Raw genomic sequence first — 25,728 nt, forward strand, 5'->3', positions numbered from 1 at the left:
TGGCCTTGTCGTGATGGCAGCAGCAGAGAGCCAGCAAAGGTAAGGCAGTGGAAGGTGGGTGCAGCTTGGGTGCCCTTGCAGGTGGTGGCGGTGGCAGTCCAAAGTGGTCTGGGCAGGTTTGTAGACAGCGGTGGTAGGCCATGTCATGCCGCATTGTGTACACATCTTGGGGGAGGGTCTTTTCTGCTCCCTCAACTTTTAAGAGGCTCAGCCCCCTGCCAACAAATATTGAAGGGGCGGAGGATACCTCGGCCCTATAGAGTTGGTGCCAGTGGCATGATTACACAGCCCAAGCAACATTTATCATGATGCCATCCCATTCAGTACATCATCCCTGACCAGCAACAATGTGACTGATCTGGGAAGGAGAAAGAAGCAACAGTGGGGTGGCGGTGGGGGCAATGGAGGCAGACAGCCCTGAACAGGGTTAAAGAAAAAGGCTTGTTTCCCACTTGATTATACTCAGAAAAGACCACGGAAAGTAAAGAACCCAAGTTAGTCATGCCCATTCATTTCAATGGATTAACATTGGATGTGACCCTCAATATATTAGAGAAATATTTCTGTTCCATCAAAACTACTATCTTCAATGGGAAAACTGAAATTGGGACAGCCCAGTAGAGCTCAGGTTTGCAACACCTTTACTAAATACAAGGCTTTTCTGTGCTGATTCTCTCCAGATCCCCTCCCCCCACCGCTGAATAAGCATCATCTGCATAATTGCCCCAGACACTCATATCAACTCTTTCTGTAGCAACTGCCAGAGCGTAATTAAGTAGTTATTGCACGTTAATGTGCAGCCAAGGGCAGTTTTAAATTTACTGTATGGGTCACTAAAACATGGCAACTGCAGGTCATCTAAAAATGTTCTGAGATGTAATTTCTTCTTTTTTGTCAGGGTACACACACAACTTTGAAAAAAACAGAGAGATGGGCCTTAAACTCATTTAGCCCGAAAAGTCTCTGCTAATTTTCATCAAACTGCAACGATCAGAGGCTTCTTATTACGTGACCCCTTTCCCTTTGGAAAGGAAAAGATCTCCAGCTTTAAAAGAGAACTGTGTGCCAAGAAGACGAGGGATGAAACAAATCCCCACATTTTGCTTTCATTTATTTGCTAAGATTTCTTACTAGATTGTCACCTGGGTGATGTGAACAGAACTTGTGTGCCCCCACTTATCAGAAGGTGCTTTTGCAGCCTGTTCTCCTGTTTGTGGACTGCTGTCCGCTGGGAGGCTCGGCTGGCACCTTCATGACATATCTTTAAGCACCAGGCAAAAACATTTCTCTATAACCAGGCCTTGGGCTGATTAACATTCTATGGCTTACTCACCGCTGCCAGACACCACCTGCTCACTGCCTGCCCACTGCTCTCCACATGAGCTGGTGGAGGTACGGTGGTGGCAAGTGGGTAGATGGCAGTGGAGGGCAGGTGGCAGTGGTGGCAGCAGGTGGGCAGGCAAGTGGCAGGCGGTGGGAAGTGGGCAAGCGGCAGCGGTGGCGAGTGGGCAAAGATCTACACTGAGGCTTCCCTGTGTTGGTTTCAGAGCCTCCACTGACGGCAGCCAAGCTTTCTCCAAACCCGGTACAGTAGTACCTTGGTTTACAACCACAATCCATTCCAGAGGTCTGGTTGTAAACCAAAACAGGTTGTAACCCAAGGCGTGCTTTCGCCAATGGCCCCCCCCCCCCAAATGGGTTGTAATCCCAAAAAAATGGGTTGTAATGCAAAAAAAAAGGGACACACACTTCCAGTTTGACGTGGTTGTAATCCAAAACAGTTATAATCCAAAGTGGTTGCAAACCAAGGTACCACTGTATTAATTCCTCCCAAATTCCTTCTATTTCTCCCCACTTTATCCAAGGATAAAATATGGCTGTGGCTGACTTTGATGAAACAACAGCTGCCAAGCCATAGGAGAAACCAAGGAACATCAAGGGGAGATGTAGACCACAAGGAAGTAAGGAGTAAGCCCACAAATCGTGAGCATGCTTTCGTTTCCTGTTCTGTTCTGTTCTCACAGACAAAGATGTGAAGAAGCTGCTGCTGCAGAGTGGCTTATTGGTCCATGAGAACATTAGCACGTAGAGCCCATACTGCACAAGGCACTACTGCCAGACTTATAGAGAACTGGTTTCTTGCAAGAAAGCAGAGCAGAGGAGAAGTCTAAGACATCATCATGCGCCTTCAGTGATCATGATTTTTTAATGAGCAAACTGTGAGAAATGCACTGCTTTTATGAAAAGATGTACAGAAGCCACATTCTTCAAAATGAGTTACAAAAGAAATATCTAAAGGTAATACGATGCATGTTCATTTATGTACATGCACCCGATAGTTATAAGACCATCTCCCCTTCATATAATTATGAGGTATTCTCATAGAAAGCCAGGAACATTTGCAGATAATTTGATTGCAGAGAGAAATAATGAGGATGAGAGTGTAGTTCTTTTTAAATAAGGGGAAAAAATCATTTAGAACTTCTTCATTAGACCGCTGCATTTGGCCTGGGGGCAGAGGGGAAGAAACCCTGATATCTGCCACCGTAAAATATTAAATATAAAGGATGCATATGGAAATTCAATTGGCTAGAACTCATTATATTCCTCTATAATTTGATAAAATGACTGAATGTGGCTACACCTCATTGTGGATCTAACTGCATTACTTTCCAAAGATAAAAGATTCCCTTCTCCTCTTATGTGGAACTTCTTTTTAATCTTATTTGCCCTTGGCCCTATTAAAGCAACTGATTGTCACTGCAAATGCTGTGCATCATTTCATCTTCTTGAACACAGGAGAACATCATTTCCAATCTATTTATAGAACAATGCACAGAATATGGAACTCAAGTAAGCACAGGATAGACAAGGCGATTAGAGAGACAGATAGCTAGATTGGAGGGTGTCTAGTCACGTTTTGAACTGACTCAATCCCTTTCAAATGGATGGTAAAATCCCTCCCATCAGGCTACTTTTAAATCTGAATTAATCAGATTAACACATATTCATGAGGATAAAGAAACTTCACACATTCACGTCGGGGCAGATTTTGTCTCTATGTGACGTTTCATCACCATCCAGAATGGTGCAGGTGCAAAGCTGCTACACACCCAGTACTTTACTGGTCCAGAAAAGTCATATTGGGCTAGGAAGGTAAGCTATACTGTGGTCCGAACAGCTGGTAAAAGCCAGATAGTGTCAGACTCAACCTATATAATCCACCAGGTTCCACTTTGCTTTCATTCCTGCCCACCAAATTCTGCTTGGGCTGCACCGTCAACTTGCTAAATTGATTACTGATCGTTTCTCGGACCTGACACCGTTCTATCAACCCATTCAGAAAGCTACTACATTTTTAACCACATTTTGTTACTTTGTGCATGTGGAAAGTGAAAGCATCCACTCCATGCTAGAGAAAGCATGCTTTAGTTACTATAAGAATGAACTACTGCAATGCACTCAGCATGGGGCCGCCTTTGAAGAACATTCAGAAACTGTAACTTACCAAGGAAGTGGTAGCAAAATGCTGGTCAGAGCTAGTCATTAGTGCCATGAAACAGGTTCACTGGCTTAAAATGGGCCAGATTCAACCAGCAGGTCCTGCTAGCAGAAGCCTGCACAACGACTTCCACTAGTGCAGGGAGGCTTCTTTCCTCTCTCCCTGCACCCCCTGTGCCCCCTCAATTTGGCTCTGGAGTGAAGGTTTGCAAGAACCCCCAGAACAGCGATGGGATGTCAGAGAATTCTGACGAAAACAGAGAAAGGAGTAGAAATTGCTGATGTTCACTTATTCATCCCATGTCTGAAACAGATATGGTTATGAGTTTGTGGCGGGGGTGTGTGACTCCCCATAATAGCTGGATTTAGTAAAAAATATAATTACTCAAGGTTTGATTAACCAAGCTTTGCCAAATGCTGACCCCCCCCCCCCCGATTTAGTTTATGTTAACAATCCAGGCCAACTTGGCATATCTGCTGAGATGCGCCATCAGCACGGGACAAAGTCTGGCGATGGCCCTTGAAAGAAACCATCAGAGGGCAAGAACTGCCAGCTGTGTTTGTGTTAGTGGGCAGGGCAAAGAAAAGGTTTAGAGTTTCAGCTTGGAGGAGAGGGAGGACTGGCTGGAGTAGGCTGCAACAAATGGACAAGCAGCATGGCTGGTTTGTAGACCTAAGCCTGAGGCTAAGAGAGGAGCAAAGAATCATCTTTATATGTGAATGCTGGTAGTCTCAGGTTGTAAATATGTATAAAGAAACCATATTCCATAAAGACATTACAGTCTCCACTGTGCCTATTTCCGAAGGAAGATGAATGTAAGGTTCCAGTGGGAGGCAAATGGCAGCAGAACAGAAACATTGCAGCATGCAATGAATATGCGGCAGAATGGAAAATGATGCTTTCTTACATCCCTACTTTCACCCCACTCCTTTTAAAGTAAGAGCTTCCTGTGGATATGTGTGCCTTGGATATTACTTTCATCATTAGCTGTATACAAAATCCCCCCCCCCCAAAAAAACTGTCAAATATTACAAAGCTCCTACTTGAGTGCCTTCTTTCTCTTTCTTTTTCCTGTGCCCTGGGTTCACAGCATAGCTGTTTTGGAGACATATTTATGTACTTGTACAAAGAAAAGCCCTAAATGACCTTGACCCAGTATACCTGAAGGAGAGCCTCCTTCCCCATTGTTGAGTCCGGACACTGAGGTCCTCCTCCGAGGGTCTTCTGCTGGTTCCCACACAGCGAGAAGCGAGGTTACAGGGAACCAGGCAGAGGGCCTTCTTGGTAGTGGCACACGCCCTGTGGAACACCTTCCCTTCAGATGTCAAGGAAATAAATAACTATCTGACTGGCAACATCTGAAGGCAGCTCAGTATCAGGAAGTTTTTAATGTCTGATATTTTAATATGTTTTGATATATGCTGTGAGCTGCCCAGAGTGGCTGGGAAAACCCAGCCCGATGGGCGGGGTATAATAATAATAATAATAATAATAATAATAATAATAATAATAATAATAAATAATAGTAATAATAATAATAATTACAGCAAGATAGGCAACAACAAAACCATGTCCACTTATGGAAAATGGAAATCTAAAAGGTCTTTCACATTTATCATCAAAACACTCCAGTTGCCATGGTGATTTGTTTCACTAGCCTATGTTTCCAAATCACAGTGTTGTTACACATCTTCACTAGAATGGCTCCTAATTGTCCTAACTGGGGGCTAATGAAGCTTGAGCTGTTTATGTATGGCAAACGAACAGGCTGCTATAATAGAGACCTAGCAGGGAAATGTTTGAAATTGCCTTTCTGGTTCTCATATTTGGTTATGCATCATGCTGATCTTGAGTCGAACAATCACATTTACACAAAGGAAAGGAGCTGGCTCAAAAGCCATCTGCGTAGTAAAGCAGATCTGATTCTGAGGGAAGCTCTGCAGTTGGAAAACATTTCATGGGAAGCAATATGCGTGAAGTCAAATACTCTGCTGTCTTTTGCTTGCCACTTCTTTTCATCCCTCCTTCAACTCATATGCTATGTTTCCAAATCATTATTTCTGCAAATAATGCCAGGCACGTGCATTATTTGCAGAAGGTCCGAAGCTGGCAGTTTAAAATGACGTGGGGGTCTGAGTCATGCCATTGTTTTAGGCATGGTGACTGCTTTGTGTACCTGCCAGGACCATTTTGATCACACATGCAGAACTGTGGGCAGATCAGCATTCTACAGCACTCAGTGAGCCCTTGAAAATGCTCATGCACAGCGGTGAGCAGGTAAACTATCTATGCAGAGTTCAGACAACACAACCAGCAACTGGGCAAAACCGTCTCAGTGCTCAATACTGGTGAGTGCTCACAATGGTTGCTACTTCCCATTGGGAACACAGGACAGAAATGAATGAAGTGGTTCCCTATGTGGTAATTAAAGTTAAAGGTAAAGGGACCCCTGACCATTAGGTCCAGTTGCGGATGACTCTGGGGTTGCGGCGCGCATCTCACTTTATTGGCCAAGGGAGCCGGTGTACAGCTTCTGGGTCATGTGGCCAGCATGACTAAGCCACTTCTGGTGAACCAGAGCAGTGCACGGAAACGCCGTTTACCTTCCCGCCAGAGCGGTACCTATTTATCTACTTGCACTTTGATGTGCTTTCAAACTGCTAGGTTGGCAGGAGCAGGGACCGAGCAACGGGAGCTCGCCCAGTCACGGGGATTTGAACCGCCGACCTTCTGATCAGCAAGTCCTAGGCTCTGTGGTTTAACCCACAGCGCCACCCGCGTCCCACATGGTAATTAGGAAAGGGTTAAGTCAGGGATGAAATAAAAGTGGAGTTGGGAAAGCAATGAGCTCTAAGATTTACCATTGCCCTCAATAAAGTCCTCCCTCAGGTTGTCTCTGGAGAATTAGGAGCAGATAAAACACCACTAGGCTCAAATTAGGAGCTTTCCTTCAAATACCCCTCTTGATCCTTGTAGTTCAGGTTTGGAGCGTTGCCTCAACTTGATTCAAACACTTCTTTCAATATTGCTGCTTCTCAGGTGAAGTTAATCAACAATGAATCATTTAAATCTGGTCTCACGTGTCATTACTCTGCTTAAACAAACCTACTTATTCCATCTTTGAGCTCTAGATGGCAACTGCTAGATATCTCAGTTCTATAGCCCTGCAAGCAGACTTTGCTAGATCTGATGTACCCAGCTGTTCAGACTGCAGGCCCCTTCAGAAACCCTGCTTATTGCACATTTCTGATAATCTGCGCACATGTTGGTTTTAGGGTGGTTGTATGCCATCATGTTTTCAATAATATTTGCACCCACTTCATGTCCTATCTGTGCATGTGCTACATCTTCCTACTGAAATCCAGTAAGTTTTCATGCTACAAAGATTTGTTTTTGTTTTTGTTTAACACACCTTTATTGTGCTATGGTGTCCCTCTGGATGAAAAGCACTGGGGAAGCATTGGAGAACAACTAATAAAGTGGAATGATGCATAGATGGTCCAGTGTAAATCCATCACTAAGGAACTATTATTGTTTCAATTACATGTTGCAAAAAGCACCATTCTGGAGCGGCCCTTAATGATGTTTATTAATTAACCTTCCCCAAATAACAGCTTTTCTAGCAAGCTAACTGGAAGTATCTAAATTAAAAATTGCAAACTAGAATAGAGCTCCAGTCTACTTTCCCACTTTGACTTGATAATATGAAACATCACAAGGTATGATATATGTTGTTTAATTTTTAACTCACCTAGCATTTTTAATTGGAAAACTCATTGGGAGGAAGAAGGTGGGAACTTTGGGCACTGGAGCCATCAATCACAAATGGTTTTGGATATCTCCAGAAGGTAAGATCCTACTTTCACAAAGAGTCCCACAAAAGCCTAGTTTAGTTTTGCATTGTTTTTTTAAAAAATGATATATGAAGATATTCAGAGCTTGACAGCCTATCTGTTATGTCTGTGGCACCTCTATTGACAGATGTGTGAGACATCTTTCTCAGAGGCAATATGATGCCATAAATCTACTGTTAAACATTCTTCTCCTCATCACTCTTCATCTTTGCCTCTGTCTGCTGCCATCACAGCTCCTCTGCCTCGGGGGACAGGACTGTGGTGCTGAGAATATCGCTGGTATTTGTGTACTTCGCATAAAGCACACAAAAGGAAAGTGTAAAATCTGCTTTCCTGGCCTCATTGTGCTATCTCAACCTTTCTCCGCAAACCAACTTTTTGATGATATGTAAAGACTCCCCCCTCAAAGTTACAATATGATTTTGATATCATTCGACCATTCTTCTCTCTCCTTAAAGGATATTGCCTCCCACTTAATGCCAGAAATTCCATTTTTTTACGCTGCATTTTATTTATTTATTTATTTTCCCACCTGCTCCTCAGGAGCTACAAATTGCTTATGTTTGTGCACAATACATTTCAAATAGTGAACAATAAGCACGCCAACAGAAATAAAGCCAATAAAAATGCAAACTGAAACATACCATTCTACAGAAAAACAATTAAACTGTCATAAAACCACAACAGCCAAAGGTTTCACAGCTTGAACCTTCAAAGCTGAACTCACACAAGTTTTCTACAGTCCCTAAGAAACCTGCAAAAAACCCCAAATCTTTAAGGTCCACCCTGTGCTAGTTCTAGGAGGGAAATTGAGTATGTCAGCCCCTTATTAATCTTAAAATGAGGAAGGACTTATAGGCTCAGTTCATTCAGCACTTTAAACCACAGTTAAGATTTAAGATTTTGGCCCAGCCCTACCTGAAGAGGCTGAGTATTGGATTTGGGACCTTCTGCACGCAAGGTCCCTATGGCTGTGCAATAAGAACACAAGTTAAAACTATTCAGAAAATTAAAACCAGCAATGAGCTAAAAACACACAGAAGCATTCTAGATGCCAGTTGATCTGGGTAAGCTTGCCTAAACAAAAATGTTTTTAGCAGGTGCCAAAAATAGTACAGTGAAGGCTCCTGCCTGGTTATCAGTATCTCTCATGACGAAGGCGCAAGATGATGCTATAGGTTGATAGTAGCAAATAAAAGAAAGTGAGAAGGAAGGATATGAAGAAGACAATGGAGGTGGCTTGGTTGCAACCATCTGCTCCAGTGCTGAAAAAGCCTGCTGAGCAGTTGTATATGCCAGTTGATCTAAATGCCAATGTCCTCCAATGTAGCATTTCCCATCTTTTATAACTTGGCTCCCAAATCTTTTCTAAATGCTTAGGATCTACCCACAAAAAGGAGATGTTCTCAAAATCTGCTGTGGTTGCAGCGTCAATCTTATGTAAACCTAGATCATTGGCTAATAAATGGATGCATGCAAGCTGGATTAAAAGGCTTGGGGGCTCAAAAGTATATTTAGCCCACAAGAAACAAAGCACTTGCTTCCCTGAAACCCAAAGTTTTATGCTCACGGAACTGACTGTTCCGGTTTAGTCCCTGTGAAATGCATCTCTAAACCCAAGCTAATCCCTCAGAGATTATCAGCTGTTTTAATATCTTTGCTGGCATCGCAAGTCGAGCCGTTAATCATAAATCTGCTTTAGCAGCGTTGCTCACAGAATATGTCGGCTTCCAAACACTTAGTTACATCTCTGCCTCATCTGGTGTGTGCAATGGTAAAGACAATGTTTCTCTGGGTGAAAAAAAGGGGACAGTGTCCTTCCCTTCAGTGGGGAAGAACCACAGGAAAAGAGTGTCGTTGTGGGTTTTTTCCCTTTAAAAAGTTGTGTTTCTAGTCCAAACCAGTGCTGCTTCACTGCCATTTTCTGTTTTAAAACTGCTTTTCACCTTAGCAATAGCGATGGTCACACACAGCTAATGAGATTGGGCTAGGTGAGAATATTACTGAGGTCCAACAAAGCCAATTCATAGTAAAGGCAGCGCTTAATCAAAAGCCATTGCCTTCGATCTGTGTTAGCTTTGCTGAATAAATCTCACTGGTGTTATTCTGTAGCTCAATCTGGTTGTTGTTGTTTAGTCGTTTAGTCATGTCCGACTCTTCGTGACCCCATGGACCAGAGCACGCCAGGCACTTCTGTCTTCCACTGCCTCCCGCAGTTTAGTCAAACTCATGCTGGTAGCTTCGAGAACACTGTCCAACCATCTCGTCCTCTGTCATCCCCTTCTCCTTGATCTTTCCCAACATCAGGGTCTTTTCCAGGGAGTCTTCTCTTCTCATGAGGTGGCCAAAGTACTGGAGTCTCAGCTTCAGGATCTGTCCTTCCAGTGAGCACTCAGGGCTGATTTCCTTAAGAATGGATAGGTTTGATCTTCTTGTAGTCCATGGGACTCTCAAGAATCTCCTCCAGCACCATAATTCAAAAGAATCAATTCTTTGGCGATCAGCCTTCTTTATGGTCCAGCTCTCACTTCCATACATCACTACTGGGAAAACCATAGCTTTAACTATATGGACCTTTGTTGGCAAGGTGATGTCTCTGCTTCAATCTGGTTAGCTGTGTGATAATCCTGCTGATACTTGGAAGAAAGGTGATTTGAAAGAAAACAATGGGGGCTGAAGCTGCAGCCAATTGGGACTGCAAAGAGACTCACAGTGAGGTATACTGCATGTGTTTTGGAGAGTACAGGCAGCCATGTTGTGTACTGCGCATGCCTTCTCTCTGAAGAGCCTTGGTAAAAAGATTCTGGGGGAAGGAACATGTGGCAAATCACTGGAAAAGCAGGCGTTTTATGGAATAGGAGCACGAATGATTCAACTCACAGTGTAACTGTGAGGAAGAACAATGTCAATTATTATTACCTTTTTAATCCCATCTTTCTTCCAAGTAGCCTTGAGCACAGTATGCATGGATTTCCCCCCTCCGTATTTCAATCCTGTGATTTAGGCAGAGAGCTTCTAACTCAAGATAATTCAAGCATCGCAGGAGAGCAAGGATTTGAGCAATCTCCCCAGACCATATTACCACAGTGGATCTCAGTGACTAATTCCAAAAAGAAATCTGTAGCAGCAAAAGAATGGATTTCACTGGTCTACAAGTAGCCACTTTATCAACGTCATAATGCATAAAGTACATAACGTTATAATAAATGAAGTACCCCACCCAATAAACACTATAATTTTTTTTATTCTGATATATAATAGGTGGTGTTCAACTGTTAGTCATGACTAACTCAGATTTCACCCAGTAAATGGGTGTGTAACGTCTTACCTGCCTGTTTTCCACCTTCTGTTCAGGCATGCACACACATATATTCACGCATGAGTTCTCTGTTTTATGTATGTTTGTGTGTGTGTGCAGAGGGTGTATTCATGTTTGCATTGGCCATGCCCTCTTTGACCATATTTGCTGCTAGTGTGTGGCCCTCAGAGGGGTAGCTAACCACCAATGCAGCCCTAAGGCCCAAAGATGGATAGGCACACCTGTGCTATATAAATATCCAAGAATATACTATTGGAGCTCCAACGCTTATGAATATGGGAAAAGGTGGAAAGTAAGTATGTCACCCACCTATCTGTACTATCAATTTCTGATGAGCTAAAGATATCAAACACAAAGGCCAAACCAAGCCCTTGAAGTTTATTTAGCTGATTGGGGTTAGCTGAAAGAAAAATGCAAAGCAATGCAGAGGATGAAAGCCCACAGTGCATATGTGCAAGGTATCATCCTGCTCTCTTCCTTCCTCCTATATATATATATCTATAGGTAGATAGATATAGTTCAAGGTTTGGAACGGCCAAGCTCAGTTGCACGTTTACCTTGTAAAACTGGCTGCCAGCCGATTAGCCCAAGGCTTAGAACATCGTGCAGGTTAGCAACAGCGTGGTCTGTTGATGCCCTTCCAAAACAAGCAAGTGAACAAACAAACATGGGAGGAAAAAAATCCAGCCTTGAAATACTCTGAAGCTGGCTGTAGTGAATTAAAAGAGAAGAATGCCTGAGGGGGGGGAAACAAACAAGCAAAAGAAAAACTCAAGGCATATGACTTTAGCCTAAGTAACCATTACAAGCACAAGGATGTGAGAGAGGCTAGGAAATCTGATTATTGTAAGCTAGCCAGATTTGGGTATATTATATGCACTGCTTCATTCAGAGGAAAACAAAGATACCAGAAGAACTTTGGGGCAGAAGTCCAAGGCACAACTCAGCAGAAAGATATACCGGTAATATTCTCTCATTGGGCTCCAAGGGTGTAGTGAATAACTCAAGTATCCATTCCTGAGGCCAACCGTCCACAAAGACAAGGAGAGTAGTAAACACAGATTAGGCTGAAAGTTTGTGACTGGGAAAAGTCACCCAAGGAATTAAGAAGAAATTAAGAATCTGAACAGGGATTTGAACCAGCAGGGATTTGAACCCAGATCTCCTCAGTCCTTGTCCAGCAATTGCTAGCTATTATATTACGCTCAGTATAAGCATTATTGCAGGTAGAATTTCTGGTTGCAACAACAACCATAAAATCATTTGTACTGTGCATTCTTCATTTTTCAATGTCAGGCCTCAAATTTACTCTAATCACCTGAAAAAGAGCTTATGCTGCAATTTTCGATTAAAACCTTACACTTCCTATGAAGATGAGAACTTTGTGAGAATGATTTTGTAGTATCAGAATTAGCTAGTCTGTAAATTCAATCAGCTGTGGAGGATCCCTGCTGTCCCTGCCAGAAAGAAGGGTTGTGCCAAATTAAATGAGTCTTTTCAAATGTCTTTAGTGCACCAAATCCTTTCATTTCATGACATCCAACTACAGCAATAGAGATGCTCTGTATCGAACCAACACAGGGGCCTTTGCAATCAGTCTGAACAATGGCATTTCTTTGCTTGCTTCCAAACTCCCCAACCTCCTTCATTCCCCTCTCCTGTTAGATGAGCAGGGCTAAAGAGGATATACAGTCATTCCTTTTAGAAGCACGGTCCCAGTACTGAGAAGACCAATGGGACAAACAAATGGGATTTGTTGAACCTAATAGAATCTTTCTGCTTCAATGAGGCACTTCTACCTGGCTTTTTTTTTTTTAAGAAAAAGAAGGACAATCTAAGCAGTACAAAGGCCAAGACATGTGTCAGTGTCACTGGGGAGAATGAGACGTAAAATCTATTGTGCCACTTGGAGAGTGGGGGTGGATACTGCTTGGAAACAACTCTGTTGACAGATTCTTCGCTCAGTTCCTTCTCTTTCTTCATCACTTTGGACACAAATGACTTATTAGGCTTTCCTCTTGTACGAACTGCTAGAGGGCGGGGCCGGTGTGTTAGTGGAAGTAGATTCAGCTGGGCTCCCAACTGAAAGTGTGTTACCCTGTTTAGGGAAGCTTTTAATACTGGATGAATCATTGTATTTTAATATTCTGCTGGAAGCCGCCCAGAGTGGCTGGTAGGGTATGTATGTATGTATGTATGTATGTATGTATGTATGTATGTATGAATAAATAAATACCCCCTCTCCCCCACCTCCCCAAGTACAGTCAAACCTCGGTTGTTGAACGTAATCCATTCCAGAAGCCTATTTGGCTTCCAAAACATTTGACAACTGAGGCGCGGCTTCCAATTGGTTGCAGGAGCTTCCTGCACTCAAGCGGAAGCTGCGTCAGACGTTTGGCTTCCGAAAAATGTTTACTTCCGGGTTTTTGGCATTTGGGAGTCAAAACATTCCAAAACGGAGCCATTTGGGAGCCAAGATTTGAGTGTATTGTACTTAAAAACCTTGTGCCTTAGCAAGGGTGCGAGCCTGTAGCTTGCAGGCAAGGGTAAGCCGATATCTTACCTACACATCTACACAGTTTCCAGACTGGAGCATTAACACATCAGATTCTCCCCACATTCACGTCAAGGCAATCCCTCCCTCCCTTTCCCTTCTAATCGTGAACTTGCAGGCATCAGACCTTGCACCTCACACACAAATAGATTATGGTAAAGAACTTTAGGTTGGTACAACCATGAAAAACATGGTGCGGAAATACAGTGAATCAGCTCCGGTGATTATTATGCAAGATTCTTAGGCCAGCATTTTGAAGGCCGCCAGCATGCTTTTAGGTCCACTTTATGTTTCTTGCCATTGCCTTATCAAATCTTCAGGCCCTTCATATCTGAAGGACCACTTTCTTTCCAAACATCCTTGAGAGATACTCAGGGTAGTGCTCGGATGCATCAATTCAGAAAATGTGACTTGTGTCAAACTTCAAAAGCACATGAGGAGTTATTTTCTGTTGTAGTTATAAGCTATAGCTACTTTTCACACTTCACATATTTTTTGAGATCCTTCACAAAAGCACTTGTGAAGAGTAAAAGACAATGTTTCCAGGACTGTCCCCCTCACGGCACAGGGGATAGGAATGATGTTACTGTTTACTCTTCAGCTCTAAAGAGCAGGCAAAGGAGTTTTCTTCTAATCACTGAGTTCAGTAGAGGTTTTTTTTTTTAAAAAAAACAAAAAACAAAAACCTCTGCCTGCTCCTTGGAATTGCTCTCCAAAGGAGAAGGTGGAGGGTTACCCTCCCTCTCCATCTCAGCACTGAGCATCACACTATTGCGATTGGGGAACAAAAGTGCTCTGTAATGATTGCTCTCTAAAGAGTAGCTAGAGCACTTCATCTCCCAATTTCAGAGCTGGGATTGGGAGGCGGGGCTGTTGGGCAACTTTCTACAGCTTGTTGAGCCAGATCTGGCCTGCAGGCCACTAGTTAACTACGATGAGATTCTGGAAGTTTATCCTCTTCCGAAGCTTGTTTGAAACAGAGCCTCATTGTATTGCAGAATCAATGCAAGACTTCTTTCTCAAGGCTTGCTTGCCTTTCATAAGAGGAGGGCTGGTGTTGTTCCTTCTGTTTTTAGTTGTATATGGGTTTATTGTAATACACTGTTGCTGGATGTTATAATTTTAATGTCCTTTTTTAAAAAAAAATTGGTACACCATCTTGAGGCTTGGACACACATTGCTGCACAGAATCAAATCAATCAATAAAAAGTGCTTAGAGGTGTAGCAACTATGTCAAACAAATTAGTGCTCATCTTATTTCATTCACTGACAAATATAAACACTGAATTATATGTGCTAATTTTGCAATGCATTCCATATATTTTCTCTCATTTATTCAGTTAGAATATGCTATTTAATATTCATGAAGGTAAGCACTATTGGATGGCTATTCATTTTTCGCTGTCAGTCAGTTATAATTTGATTCATTTTTTAAAAATCATCAGTGGTGGATTTCATTATGAATTCTCAAATAATTCAGTTTTCCATAATTATATACCTGCTCATGTAGGATTCAGCCTCAATAAAGTTGTATGTGCTTAACCAAACCACTGAACCCTTTGAGTTCCTTGAGGCTTAAGTATGATCATTTTCTTCATTTCCTGGATTTGGTTCCTAGTATTTTCTTCCTTATCTGTTAATTTCTTCCTTAGTTCAAAACTTAGGTAATTGTCTGGATACTGCAATGCTACAATCAATGGATTTCTTCAGCGTCAAAAAAAATTGGTTTCAGTAAATCTCTTATTTACAAAACCAAAATGATTAGATTGTGTGAATGCTGCTTAAGATGTTGAGTTTGAACTGACTTCAATAAAAATTGCAGTAATGAACACAGTTTGCAAATTAATGAAACAAGTTTAGCTTTGCAATGCTTCCAAATTAAGGGGATTAAATGAAGCCAAAGAGTGTGTCTGAACACTTGCATTGGTACAAGTCTGAATTTGAAGATTAATTAAAGGAAACCAATCCTTCTAGCTTGGTTCAGCAATATTATGACTTCATTCATTTCTAATTGCTATTGGGTGCCTTTGCACTCACATTGTACTGCCAGTTCGCAGCTTAAACTGGTCTGTCATTGGCATTTCTGACTCTAGTGCTGTAGGTCATACTTGGGAAAGAGCTGGGGCTAGAGTATATGCTTTGTATGAAAAAGCTCCCAGGTACAATCCCTAGCCTTTCAAGGTAGTGTTAGGAAACTCTCAAGTCTGAAACCCTGGACAACCACGGAAAGTCAGTATAAACGTTAGTGAGCTACAGGGACCAACAATCTGATTCTGTATTAGGCACATTCCTATGTTCCTACAAGTTGTAGGTGGCTGTACAAGTTCTAGAATTCAAAATAAGGGCTGGAGCTATCATATGGAGCGCTGGAAGGCTAAAAATGGTCTTCCATGGCAAATATTTTCAGCATCATGGTGCTCTATGTCATTTGCCAAGAAACCTTCAGAGACGCGAAGCATGGAAGTTTCACAACTTACCTGGTCATGGCCCATTATGATTTATAAACTTTGTGGTCGGGGTATGGATTGCTCAATGCAAGAATTGTTTTGTTGTCTCCCCATGAGTTTTATGACATCCTTCTGTTAGGCCTTAATTGTTTTTGTTCTCCTAGAGAATCATTCCCCAACCTGGTGCCCTTCAGGTGTTTTGCACCACAACTTACACCATCCCTGACGATTGTCAGTGCTGGCAGGGGTTGATAATGCATTGTAGTCCAAAATATCTGGAGGGCCCCAGGTTGCGTAAGATAGAAATAGGTGGGTAGAGCTGCCCTTTTTAAAAAAGGCAGCATCCTGTATTTTTATTAATCAAGACACAAAAAGGGAGCCATTTGGAGGGAGGGGATGATTTTGCCCACCCCCTGTGTTCCAAATCACATATGATTGTTCTTCAGAGCCACTTATATTTCTTATCTCTTGTTACTATGCAGTATTAAAAAGCACTCCACAGTGTTGCCATTTTTGCAGCTTAGCCTTATATTTCCAAATGTAAAGCTCTGGATATGGCTCTGAATCTGGTCCTCCTGCTGGAATCTCTTTGTGATCCCCTTTCCTTTGAAACCTGAAATGGTACTTTTATGCCTCTGAAGATGAGCAATGAGCAATGCTTTCTTTTTGACGTAGGAGCAAAGCAAAGAGGAAAACGAGTAGTTTAATTCTCACTGAGTGGTCAGTGCACAAAGATTCAGAAGGACATCACTTCTGAGTCTGATGGGCTCCTGTTTAAGAGTGCAGGTACTGTTGTATTTTATCCTGTTATTTATTGAAATGAAAACATTTATTAAAAAGAACATAGGTAGGTATAAACAGATCAAGGCAGCAAAGTGTTAATAGCCCAGAAGTGTATTGGTTAGAGTGTTGTAGTAGGATCTGGGAGACAAGGGTTCAATTCCTCACCCAGCCAGGAAACTAACTGGGTGACCTTGGGCCAGTCGCTTGCTCTCAGCCTAACCTACCTCACAGGGTCATTGTAATGATAAAATGTTGAGGGATCATACTGTGTACACCACCTTGAGCTCCTTGGAGGAAATATGGAATATAAATATAATAAAACACGCAAACAAAAAATATGGAAATGTCAATTATCAGATCATCCCTGATTATTTAGCTGGTTCTAGATGATGAAGTTCAGGACTATCAAAAACTGGACCTCATGGGATTTTTAATCCCATGAGCATCCCATGCCATCTTAATATAGAATAATAGAATTGAAGAGTTGGAAGGGGCATGAGGGTCATCTAGTCCAACAACCTGCAATGCAGGAATATTTTGCCCAATGTGGGGCTCAAACCCACAGCCCTGAGATTAAGAGCCTAATGCTCTACCAACTGAACTATACGTTCCCATGAGTGTGTGCTCTTTCTTGTATCTTTAACAGTCTTACAACATTGGGCACATGAAAATTGCTTACCTATTTAAACTTAATACAACTTTACTAATTCAGCAATTTACCAAGCACTGGGAGAATTAGAAATTCAAATGTGATGAGAAAACACACCGTGCTTGTGTTTATGTGTGTGTCAACAACGCTAAGCTGATAAGAGCAGCAATCAATCATGTTGGCATTGAAGTTAACAGCGCTCTTCAAAACAGATCAACCATCATGAAAAAGGAAAACAAAACTTTCACCGATTGTTTTGGACAAAGGGCTTACAGTGCCACCCAAACCCAAGATCTTCCCAGATGAGTGAGCTTGGAAGAGGTTTAGGGTTGCCATATTTTGAAGAGCAAAAAAAGAAGATACATTTGCCGACTTCTACTTCCAAAGCAACTACTCTATTCCGAACTTAAAAATGGAAAGCGTAATACTGGTGGTCAACAAAAGAGGTTTAAAGACTGTCTCAAGGCAAATCTTTAAAAAAATGTAGTATAAATACTGACAACTGGGAAACACTGGCCTGTGAGCGCTCCCGTTGGAGAACAGCCTTTACCAAAGGTATCATGGGCTTTGAAGACACTCAAATTCAGGATGCAAGGGAGAAACGTGTTAAGAGGAAGGCATGTTTGGCAAATCCACACCGTGATAAACTCCCGCCCGGAAACCAATGTCCCCACTGTGGAAGGACGTGTGGATCCAGAATTGGCCTCCATAGCCGCTTACGGACTCATTGTTAAAACTGTGTTTATGGAAGACAATCTTACTCAGATACAAGTGATCGCCAGAGAAGAAGAAGACTTTTAGCTATGGATCACTATGCTGACTCTCATTTTACATACCTATGAAAAAGAGAATATGTCCTGGAAAAAGAGGGCATATGGCAACTTGAGCTGCCTCTGCTGATTCAGACCCTGCTGGCATGACTCCCATATCGAGACGCAGTTGGAGATCTGCCAGAGTAAGTCTTTCATGCTGGCTCAGCTGGCATAACTTAAGATGGCGCAACTGAAGTCAAGCTAAATCCTCAAAATGGCCATTGCGGACAGCATGGTAGGTCAGGTCAAGGAGAGACATAAACCCGTTCCTTTCAGCTCAGTGACATAAGCTGGCAACTTTTGCCTACACCTGCAAAAAGGGTGGTGCAAGTCAAACTCTATTCTAAAGGCTTGTTTCCCATCTTTCATACTCAGGCTGGCTAAGCCAGCCGTAGCCATGCCCCTGGATAGAGTTTGGAATACAATGGTGCCTTGGGTTACATACGCTTCAGGTTACATACGCTTCAGGTTACAGATTCCGCTAACCCTCGGGTTAAGAACTTTGCTTCAGGATGAGAACAGAAATCGTGCAACGGTGACACAGCAGCAGCGGGAAGCCCCATTAGCTAAAGTGGTGCTTCAGGTTAAGAACAGTTTCAGGTTAAGAACAGACCTCCAGAATGAATTAAGTTCTTAACCCGAGGTACCACTGTATGCTGGCTTACCTTAAACCAGCATAAATGCTGCTGGCTTCCTATATTTAGGATTACTTTGCCTGTATTTTTTTTTTGGGGGGGGGCATTCTTTGTTTCATTGAGTACTAGAATGAGCCTTGGGGAATATTTGGAGATGCTCATTGTCTATGAAATGGTCATAAAGTCCTTCATTTCCTCCTATTGATTAAACCCCCCCCCCAACAACCTCCAAATCAGCCACTCTGCATTAGGTAAGCACAAAGGATCTGTGCACCAGTATGTGATGTGTGGAAATAGTATATAACAAAAAGATAAAATAATGCAACTGACACAACTGTATGTGGATATCAGTGTGCCTTAACAAATGGGACTAAAGCTGTGAGCAGGAATGGAAGAGAAAATTGCATCTGGAATGCTGACTGTCTCCAGAATTGGTTGCAACAGTTCCTACTCCTGATCCAAAAATCTTAGAGCACCAAAACGGGCTGTTATACACTGGACAAGGTGAACCACAGATTTTAGGAGATCACAATAACATCACTTAGGGAATTACAGTATGTCTATAATGAAAATCACAGTGATTTGCAAGATTATTTAAGTAGGCAGAAGAATGCCATCATATTTTAAAAGTGTTTCTGTTCAGATTATGTGTGATCACAAGTGCTATATTAAGTAGGTGAAGTGCTATTTCTGTTAAATGAGAGGTCTGGAAGTGTGAATGTTGCTGCTGCTTATGAGCACAATAGGTATTTGAATGTTCTGATAGGTCATGGATCTGGGGTGTTAACTGGATAGAATTTCGTTGCATTTTATGCTCTTTTAAGCTTTGAAAGCATGTACACAATGCACTCGGGTGAGAATGGATGTGGGTCTGTTTTTCTAATGTCAGATTTATCGCAAAACATTACATTGTTCATTGGTAAGATGAACCAGGTTAATTCAATACCCATCGGAACTTCAGTTTACCCAATAGTGAGTTCAGACTGAATTGTTCAATCAGGAAACATTTTATATGTAATTTGATGGGAGTCCTGTGGAAAAGTGCTGGAATCAGAGTACGAAAAGCACAATCCAATCTTCACTAGAAAAAATCCAGGAATAATATTCAAAGAAAATATGTGTGCAGGATAAAAACTCTCAAAACTACTTGAGCTGAAGAACTTTCCTCTGTACTTAAGGTACTGTAGATTTATGTCTTTTCTTCATGCTGTGAGATTTTTATACTGTAAACTGCCCTGTGATCTTCGGATGAAGGGTAGTATTATAAATTTAATCAATAATAATATTAATGTAAGATGTAGCAGAGATGTATGCATTAGGAAATAAAGCTCTAATGATAATGTGCTAATGCTTATCATGACAGCAGACTTCAGCACCATGACTTGCATGTGCAAATGGCCCATCACAGACTAAACGCCACAGGTACAGCTCATCTAAATCAAGCCTGACTGCAGCTAGCCAGGCATAGGCAAACTCAGCCCTCCAGATGTTTTGGGACTACAATTCCCATCACCCCTGACCACTGGTCCTGTTAGCTAGGGATCATGGGAGTTGTAGTCCAAAAACATCTGGAGGGCCGAGTTTGCCTATGCCTGAGCTAGACATATCCACATAAGGGATGAGAAAACAGTGGCCCTCCAAAATATTTGGGATCCAAATCCCAACAGCCCCAGTCAATGTGGCCAATGGCCAAGAATGATGGCGCCAGTGGTCCACAACAAATGGAGGGCTAAAGGCCCCCTGCCCCTGTTGTAAAAACAAATAAATAATTGTTTGATCCCTAGATGTCCATTCATTTAATGGAAGACTTTTACCTCTACTGTGGACAAGCAAAAGGAAGCGAAGGACTGAAATAAACAGGATCTGTTCTGTTTCTTGGGATGCTGAAGGTGTACATTTTGCCTTAGTCACCCATCCTAGTCTTCTGTCATTGCCATCAACATACAATTATCATCCAGGGCCCCACTGTTACATAAGAAAAGCTTGATGTCGTATTATATATTTATTCATTAAATTTGTATACTTCATCTGAAGATCATACGACATTTCACCACATAAAAATGCAACATGAGAACACAAAATACAAAATAGGCCAGGATCGATGTCATATGCTCAAATCATCTTGTCCCAGTGAGCAACCTGGCCACCGGATTCTTCACCTGCTGAAGTTTCTGAATCATCTTCAGAGCCAGCCCTACATAAAACCTGTTGCAGTAATCTAGTAAGTAGTACAAGTAAGTTGTATCCGGTGTAGTGCCAAGTAACTCTCCCATCAGGAGCTTCCCACTTCTCCCATTATGTGTGCCCCACAGCCTCACCAAATCTGTTCTAGAATGTTGAGGGAAAGCCCAGATCAAATTTTGGTGGCACATGTGGGGAGGAGAAGGGGGAAAATCCCACTGTGCAAGTGTGAAGATCAGACATTTACTTAGTACAGTACTACATTGGATACAAGCATTAAGTGGGTCTTCACCTGGTCAGTACAGTGGTACCTTGGAACTCAAACGGCTTGGTTCCTGAACAAATCAGCTCCTGAATGCTGCAAACCTGGAAGTAAGTATTCCGGTTTGCGAATGTTTTTCGGAAGCTAAGCATCCGATGCAGCTTCTGCTTGAGTGCAGGAAGCTCCTGCAGCTGATTGGAAGCCGCGCCTTGGTTTTTGAACGTTTTCAGGAGTCGAACGGACTCCCGGAACAGATTAAGTTTGAGAACCAAGGTACCGCTGTATATGGATGGGGACATGGCCTGGAACTCCTAAGCCACATAAGCTGCTCTTTCTAAAGAAAGAGTAGGATATGAGTGGAATAAATAAAATAATGGCTGCTAGAAGGCTCCATTTAAAATCCCAAGCTTTTTTGTTTTTTTAACTCACATCAGGCGGTGAGTGAGATGCAAGGAAGCAGGCTCATGTTTTATTTATTTCCCCTTCCCTTACAGCTCCGTCATTTCCATTTGCTGTTTCCTTTTTGTGTTTATAAACTACATATTTAATAATAGATTGCTCCTCATTCTTTGTTGCGGGGAAAAAACAACAACAGCACCAGCTCATTATGGCTCGTGTCGCTCCACCTGTCACTTGGACTTACCATCAGGCACTGTGATGTGCAATAGCTTTGCTTTAGCCTTTTCTAGGAAAGACGACAAGGAGGTGCTGAGGTGCTATTAGAGCTAATTAGAAGAAAGTCAATTACCAGAGATTTCCCCCCAGAGGATTAAAAATGCTAGACAGTTGCATCAGCTGCCTTTTGTTTTATTTTCAGTTTTACTGTGAATATTATTTAATGTTCACTCCTGCTGGGGGGAAAAAAGAGCTTTTGTAGACCTTTGGAGTTATCAGTGTTTACCAACTAGATTTTTTTGTTTTTTTAAAAAGTTTGATATTGTCTTCAAAGTACACCGAGTGGGCAGGGACAGGAACACTACTAAACCCTGTATGTCAACAGAATGGGCCAGCCCTACTATTGGACAGAATGAGGTGACTGTCTCAGGCTGCTGATGCAGAAGGCAGCCATGGCTCCTGAGCCATTTGGCAATGCCCTTCTGTTAGAGAGCAGAGATGTGTAAGCAACATGGCCGGTCCTGCATCCTCTCAGGTAGCCTACAGCTGAGGTGAAGATGCTATCCCAGTGGTGAAGCAAGAGTCAACTGCCAGAAGGGTTGGCTTGTGTATGTGAGAAGAGGAGTTGGGGGAACTGTCTTCGGGCAGCAAATTGTTTTGGGTGGGCCTTGAACAAAACGTTATGTTTGTGTAATGGTTCTAGGGGTTGCTTGTGTGTAAATCAACGCCACCCTTGGCTGGTTGCCTGAATGAACCCTTTCTGTCTGGACAGCCACGCGCTCGTGGCTGTCTCAATCGCTGGCAGAATCCGTTAGTGGGCGTTTCTTGAACTTCTTCCAGCAAAGAAGCTCTTTGACGCCTAGTCTCCGCCTAGCTTCTCTGCGCGGAAGCCTTCTGTGCAGGGAGGGTGTGGGCATCGGAGGACCCGTGCTCTCCCCACTGGTTCCCGGCGAGGAGTCTTGGAGCCACCTTGCCGATTCCCCCATCTGCCCCCCTTCTCCACTGGGGTTACGCTGATTTCCTTCCCCAGAAGATGTGCTGCTTCTCTCCCTCCCGGGACGCTCTTCGGAATCGCTCTGGAGCCCTCCCTCTCCCTCTGGCTCTGATGGCAGTTCCCTGACAGTTTGCATTAGGGCTACATGCCCAAAATGACTGCTCCCCTTCAGCCCTGTGAAAAGATAGGCTTCTTTCAAGCTCAACAGCCAATAACAAAAAACCACCCAGGAAAGGAATAGAACCTGAGATGCATGGCCTAGGGCTGATGCCCCCCCAATGGCAGGTAGGCCTGCCAAAGTCTGCTCATGGAGGACAGGGCCCACCAGAGATCCCTTCAAGCCTGGAGCCATCCTGACTGCAGCACTAAGACATGGGTCACATGCATGAGTTTTAACTTATTTTAGTCTATTCTATTGTGGTTGTAATTTGATGTATGTTTTAAATTATGGTGGCATGGTTTTCAGCGATAATTTTATGGGCATTTTTTGTGAACTGCTTTGAAGTTTTCTATAATCTACTGGTATATACAGTAAATGTTATGAAAATCCATCAATCCACCAGTCTTTATTCTCCTGTTATACACCAATCCACACAGCTCTCAAAACCAGTTCTCTCAAACCATGACTATATCTGCTCATCTACAGAACTCCATCCAATGTATGGTAGTAAAATTGCCGCTACTGATAGGGTTGAAGATGTTCTTGCTTACAGCCCTTGCACAAGTAAATGCCATAAGTAGGCATTACAGCTGACAGGTTCATGGCTCCACTTTGTCACCTGTTAGAACCAGGGGCATAGCAAGGGGGTGCGGTAGGTGTGGTCCACCCCGGGTGTCCCCACTAAGGGGGGTGACAAAATGGTGGGCAGCACTCACCACAGGGCCTGCAGTGTGCTCGAGCCACGCGTCTCTCCTGGGAGTGACGCGGTGGCTTGAGTGCCCGCAGGCTCCATGCTGCCCCAAACAGTCCGCCCATTGCCTCCTCCTCAGGTGTAGGGCGGCTGAGTGGGAGAAGGCAGGCAGACTCCTCGGAGGCCCTGCGGTGCCCCTGTGGGCGGCTGGCCCCGCCCCTGGGCATAGGGCACACGCACCACTCCAGGCGCCCAATCGGCTTGCTCTGCTGCTGGTTAGAACTAGTTCACAAAATTAGGTTCATCACATGATTCATATCACTTGACTACGCAACACTCAGGAACTGAATGTGCGAGCAGCCTCCACTGAAAGGCATTACGTCTGACACAAAGTGAACAGCATTTTCGAACTCGACATCTGTGATGGCCCTTGAATGTTTCACTTGATCTTGCCATTCTTGAGTGATTAAAGTGCATGTGTTTTTTTAAAAAGTGATTAAAGTGAGGCCCGTTTTTTAAAAAAGTTTATTGGGCTCATTATCAGTAACAATAGTATCATGTATGCAAGAGGGCAGCCTGACTACAAAACTGGTAAGCACCAGTTATGGGGAACTTAATGCTGACCACTGAAGCACAAAACATGCCCATATAAGGTATAAGGAGGGTTCCAATAGGTGCAGAGAAAATGGGTTGAGTAAAGTTGCATTTCAAGGACTATGTTCGGATGGGGAGATGGTGGGACGTGGGTGGCGCTGTGGGTTAAACTACAGAGCCTAGGACTTGCCGATCAGAAGGTCGGCGGTTCGAATCCCGCAACGGGGTGAGCTCCCGTTGCTTGGTCCTTGCTCCTGCCAACCTAGCAGTTCAAAAGCACATCAAAGTGCAAGTAGATAAATAGGTACCGCTCTGGCAGGAAGGTAAACGGTGTTTTCATGCGCTGCTCTGGTTCGCCAGAAGCGGCTTAGTCATGCTGGCCACGTGACCCGGAAGCTGTACGCCGGCTCCCTCGGCCAATAAAGCAAGATGAGCACCGCAACCCCAGAGTCGGTCACGACTGGACCTAATCGTCAGGGGTCCCTTTACCTTTTAAAGTTGCATTTCAAGGACTATGGTTGGATGGGGAGATGGTGAGGTGCTGGGGTGGCAGAAGGTCAGAGGATAAAATAGGTATGATGATGTATTTTGCCTGTATAGTGTGTGTGTCAATGGGAAGCTCTTGAAAACTCTTAAGACTCTGTTTGGGAATAAAATCAGATTAATTGGACTTGAACCCCCTAGGGAAATGTACCCCCCCCCCCAATAGCTGTTTTGCTAGACCTTGCCAGGATCAGTGAAGCAGCATCAGAATTGATATCCAAACATGCAGCATCGCTTTCAGTCATTTGCCTCTTACCTTTTGTGCTCGTCGCTTGTCAGCTCTTTGATTCTGATGGTAGATCCGGCTGAAGTTGGAAACGATAACTGGGACTGGGAGAGCAATGACAAGCACCCCGCTCAGGGAACAAATGGAGCCAAATATCTTGCCAGCAATCGTTTTGGGCACCATGTCTCCATAACTGGTGAAAGAGAAAGCAACAAAACAAGATGGCAGCATTAGGGCAAATCTGATTGGATGAGACATTTGCAAAGTCAGCCAGCTGTAAATTGAAATTAGGACACGGGGCATTAATCATGTAGTTCGCTCTTGCATTTACCCCTTTGGTTTCATACATTTAATGCTTCATCAAAGTATTTCTATAGAACCCTCCTGCAAAACATCATGATGGCAAATAGCAACAGCAGCAACAAAACCCTTAAAAATAAAATCATTAAAATGACTGGCTACTCAGTAACATTTTAAACAACGACACAGACTTGTTTGTATAAATTCCCAGTTCAGGGGCCCCTATGACGATCAGGATGTTAACATGTTTGTGTTTGTGGAAATAGGAGTTTAAACTCTTTCTCCCCAGCTGTAATCATGATTCAGACTGGGAGTTCTGTATCTGCAATTTACATTGGTTTTTTAAAAAGAAGAAGAAGGTTTTTTAAAAAGAAGAAGCATGCTTGTCTTGCAATATTTATATAATTCCTAAAGTTCCCCTGAATTTGGGCTGTGTGTGTGTGAACAGGCTATTGGGCACCACAAGGGAGAGGGGAGATATACACACCACTGCATCTGCCCTAAAGTCTCTGCAATGCTATTTAGATCTCACCTTCACTGGTTTATTGTGGCAACAGCCTCCTTCATCAGATGCTCAGTGTAGCACTTTGGTAGAATAAACCCCTGT

General features: G+C 43.0%; 1 protein-coding gene across 4 annotated transcripts in view; it reads right to left on the reverse strand.

The window, feature by feature from the left end:
* Positions 1 to 25,728, reverse strand: part of KCND3 (potassium voltage-gated channel subfamily D member 3) — a 259,340-nt gene that overhangs the window by 35,850 nt on the left and 197,762 nt on the right. For all 4 annotated transcript variants that reach the window (XM_028734493.2, XM_077929065.1, XM_077929063.1 and 1 more), the window contains exon 3: positions 24,852 to 25,014. In XM_028734493.2, coding sequence (XP_028590326.2) covers positions 24,852 to 25,014 — 163 coding nt within the window. The remainder of the gene's footprint in view (positions 1 to 24,851; positions 25,015 to 25,728) is intronic.

This window comes from Podarcis muralis, chromosome 5 (genome assembly GCF_964188315.1).
Source record: "Podarcis muralis chromosome 5, rPodMur119.hap1.1, whole genome shotgun sequence".
Taxonomy (NCBI): domain Eukaryota; kingdom Metazoa; phylum Chordata; class Lepidosauria; order Squamata; family Lacertidae; genus Podarcis; species Podarcis muralis.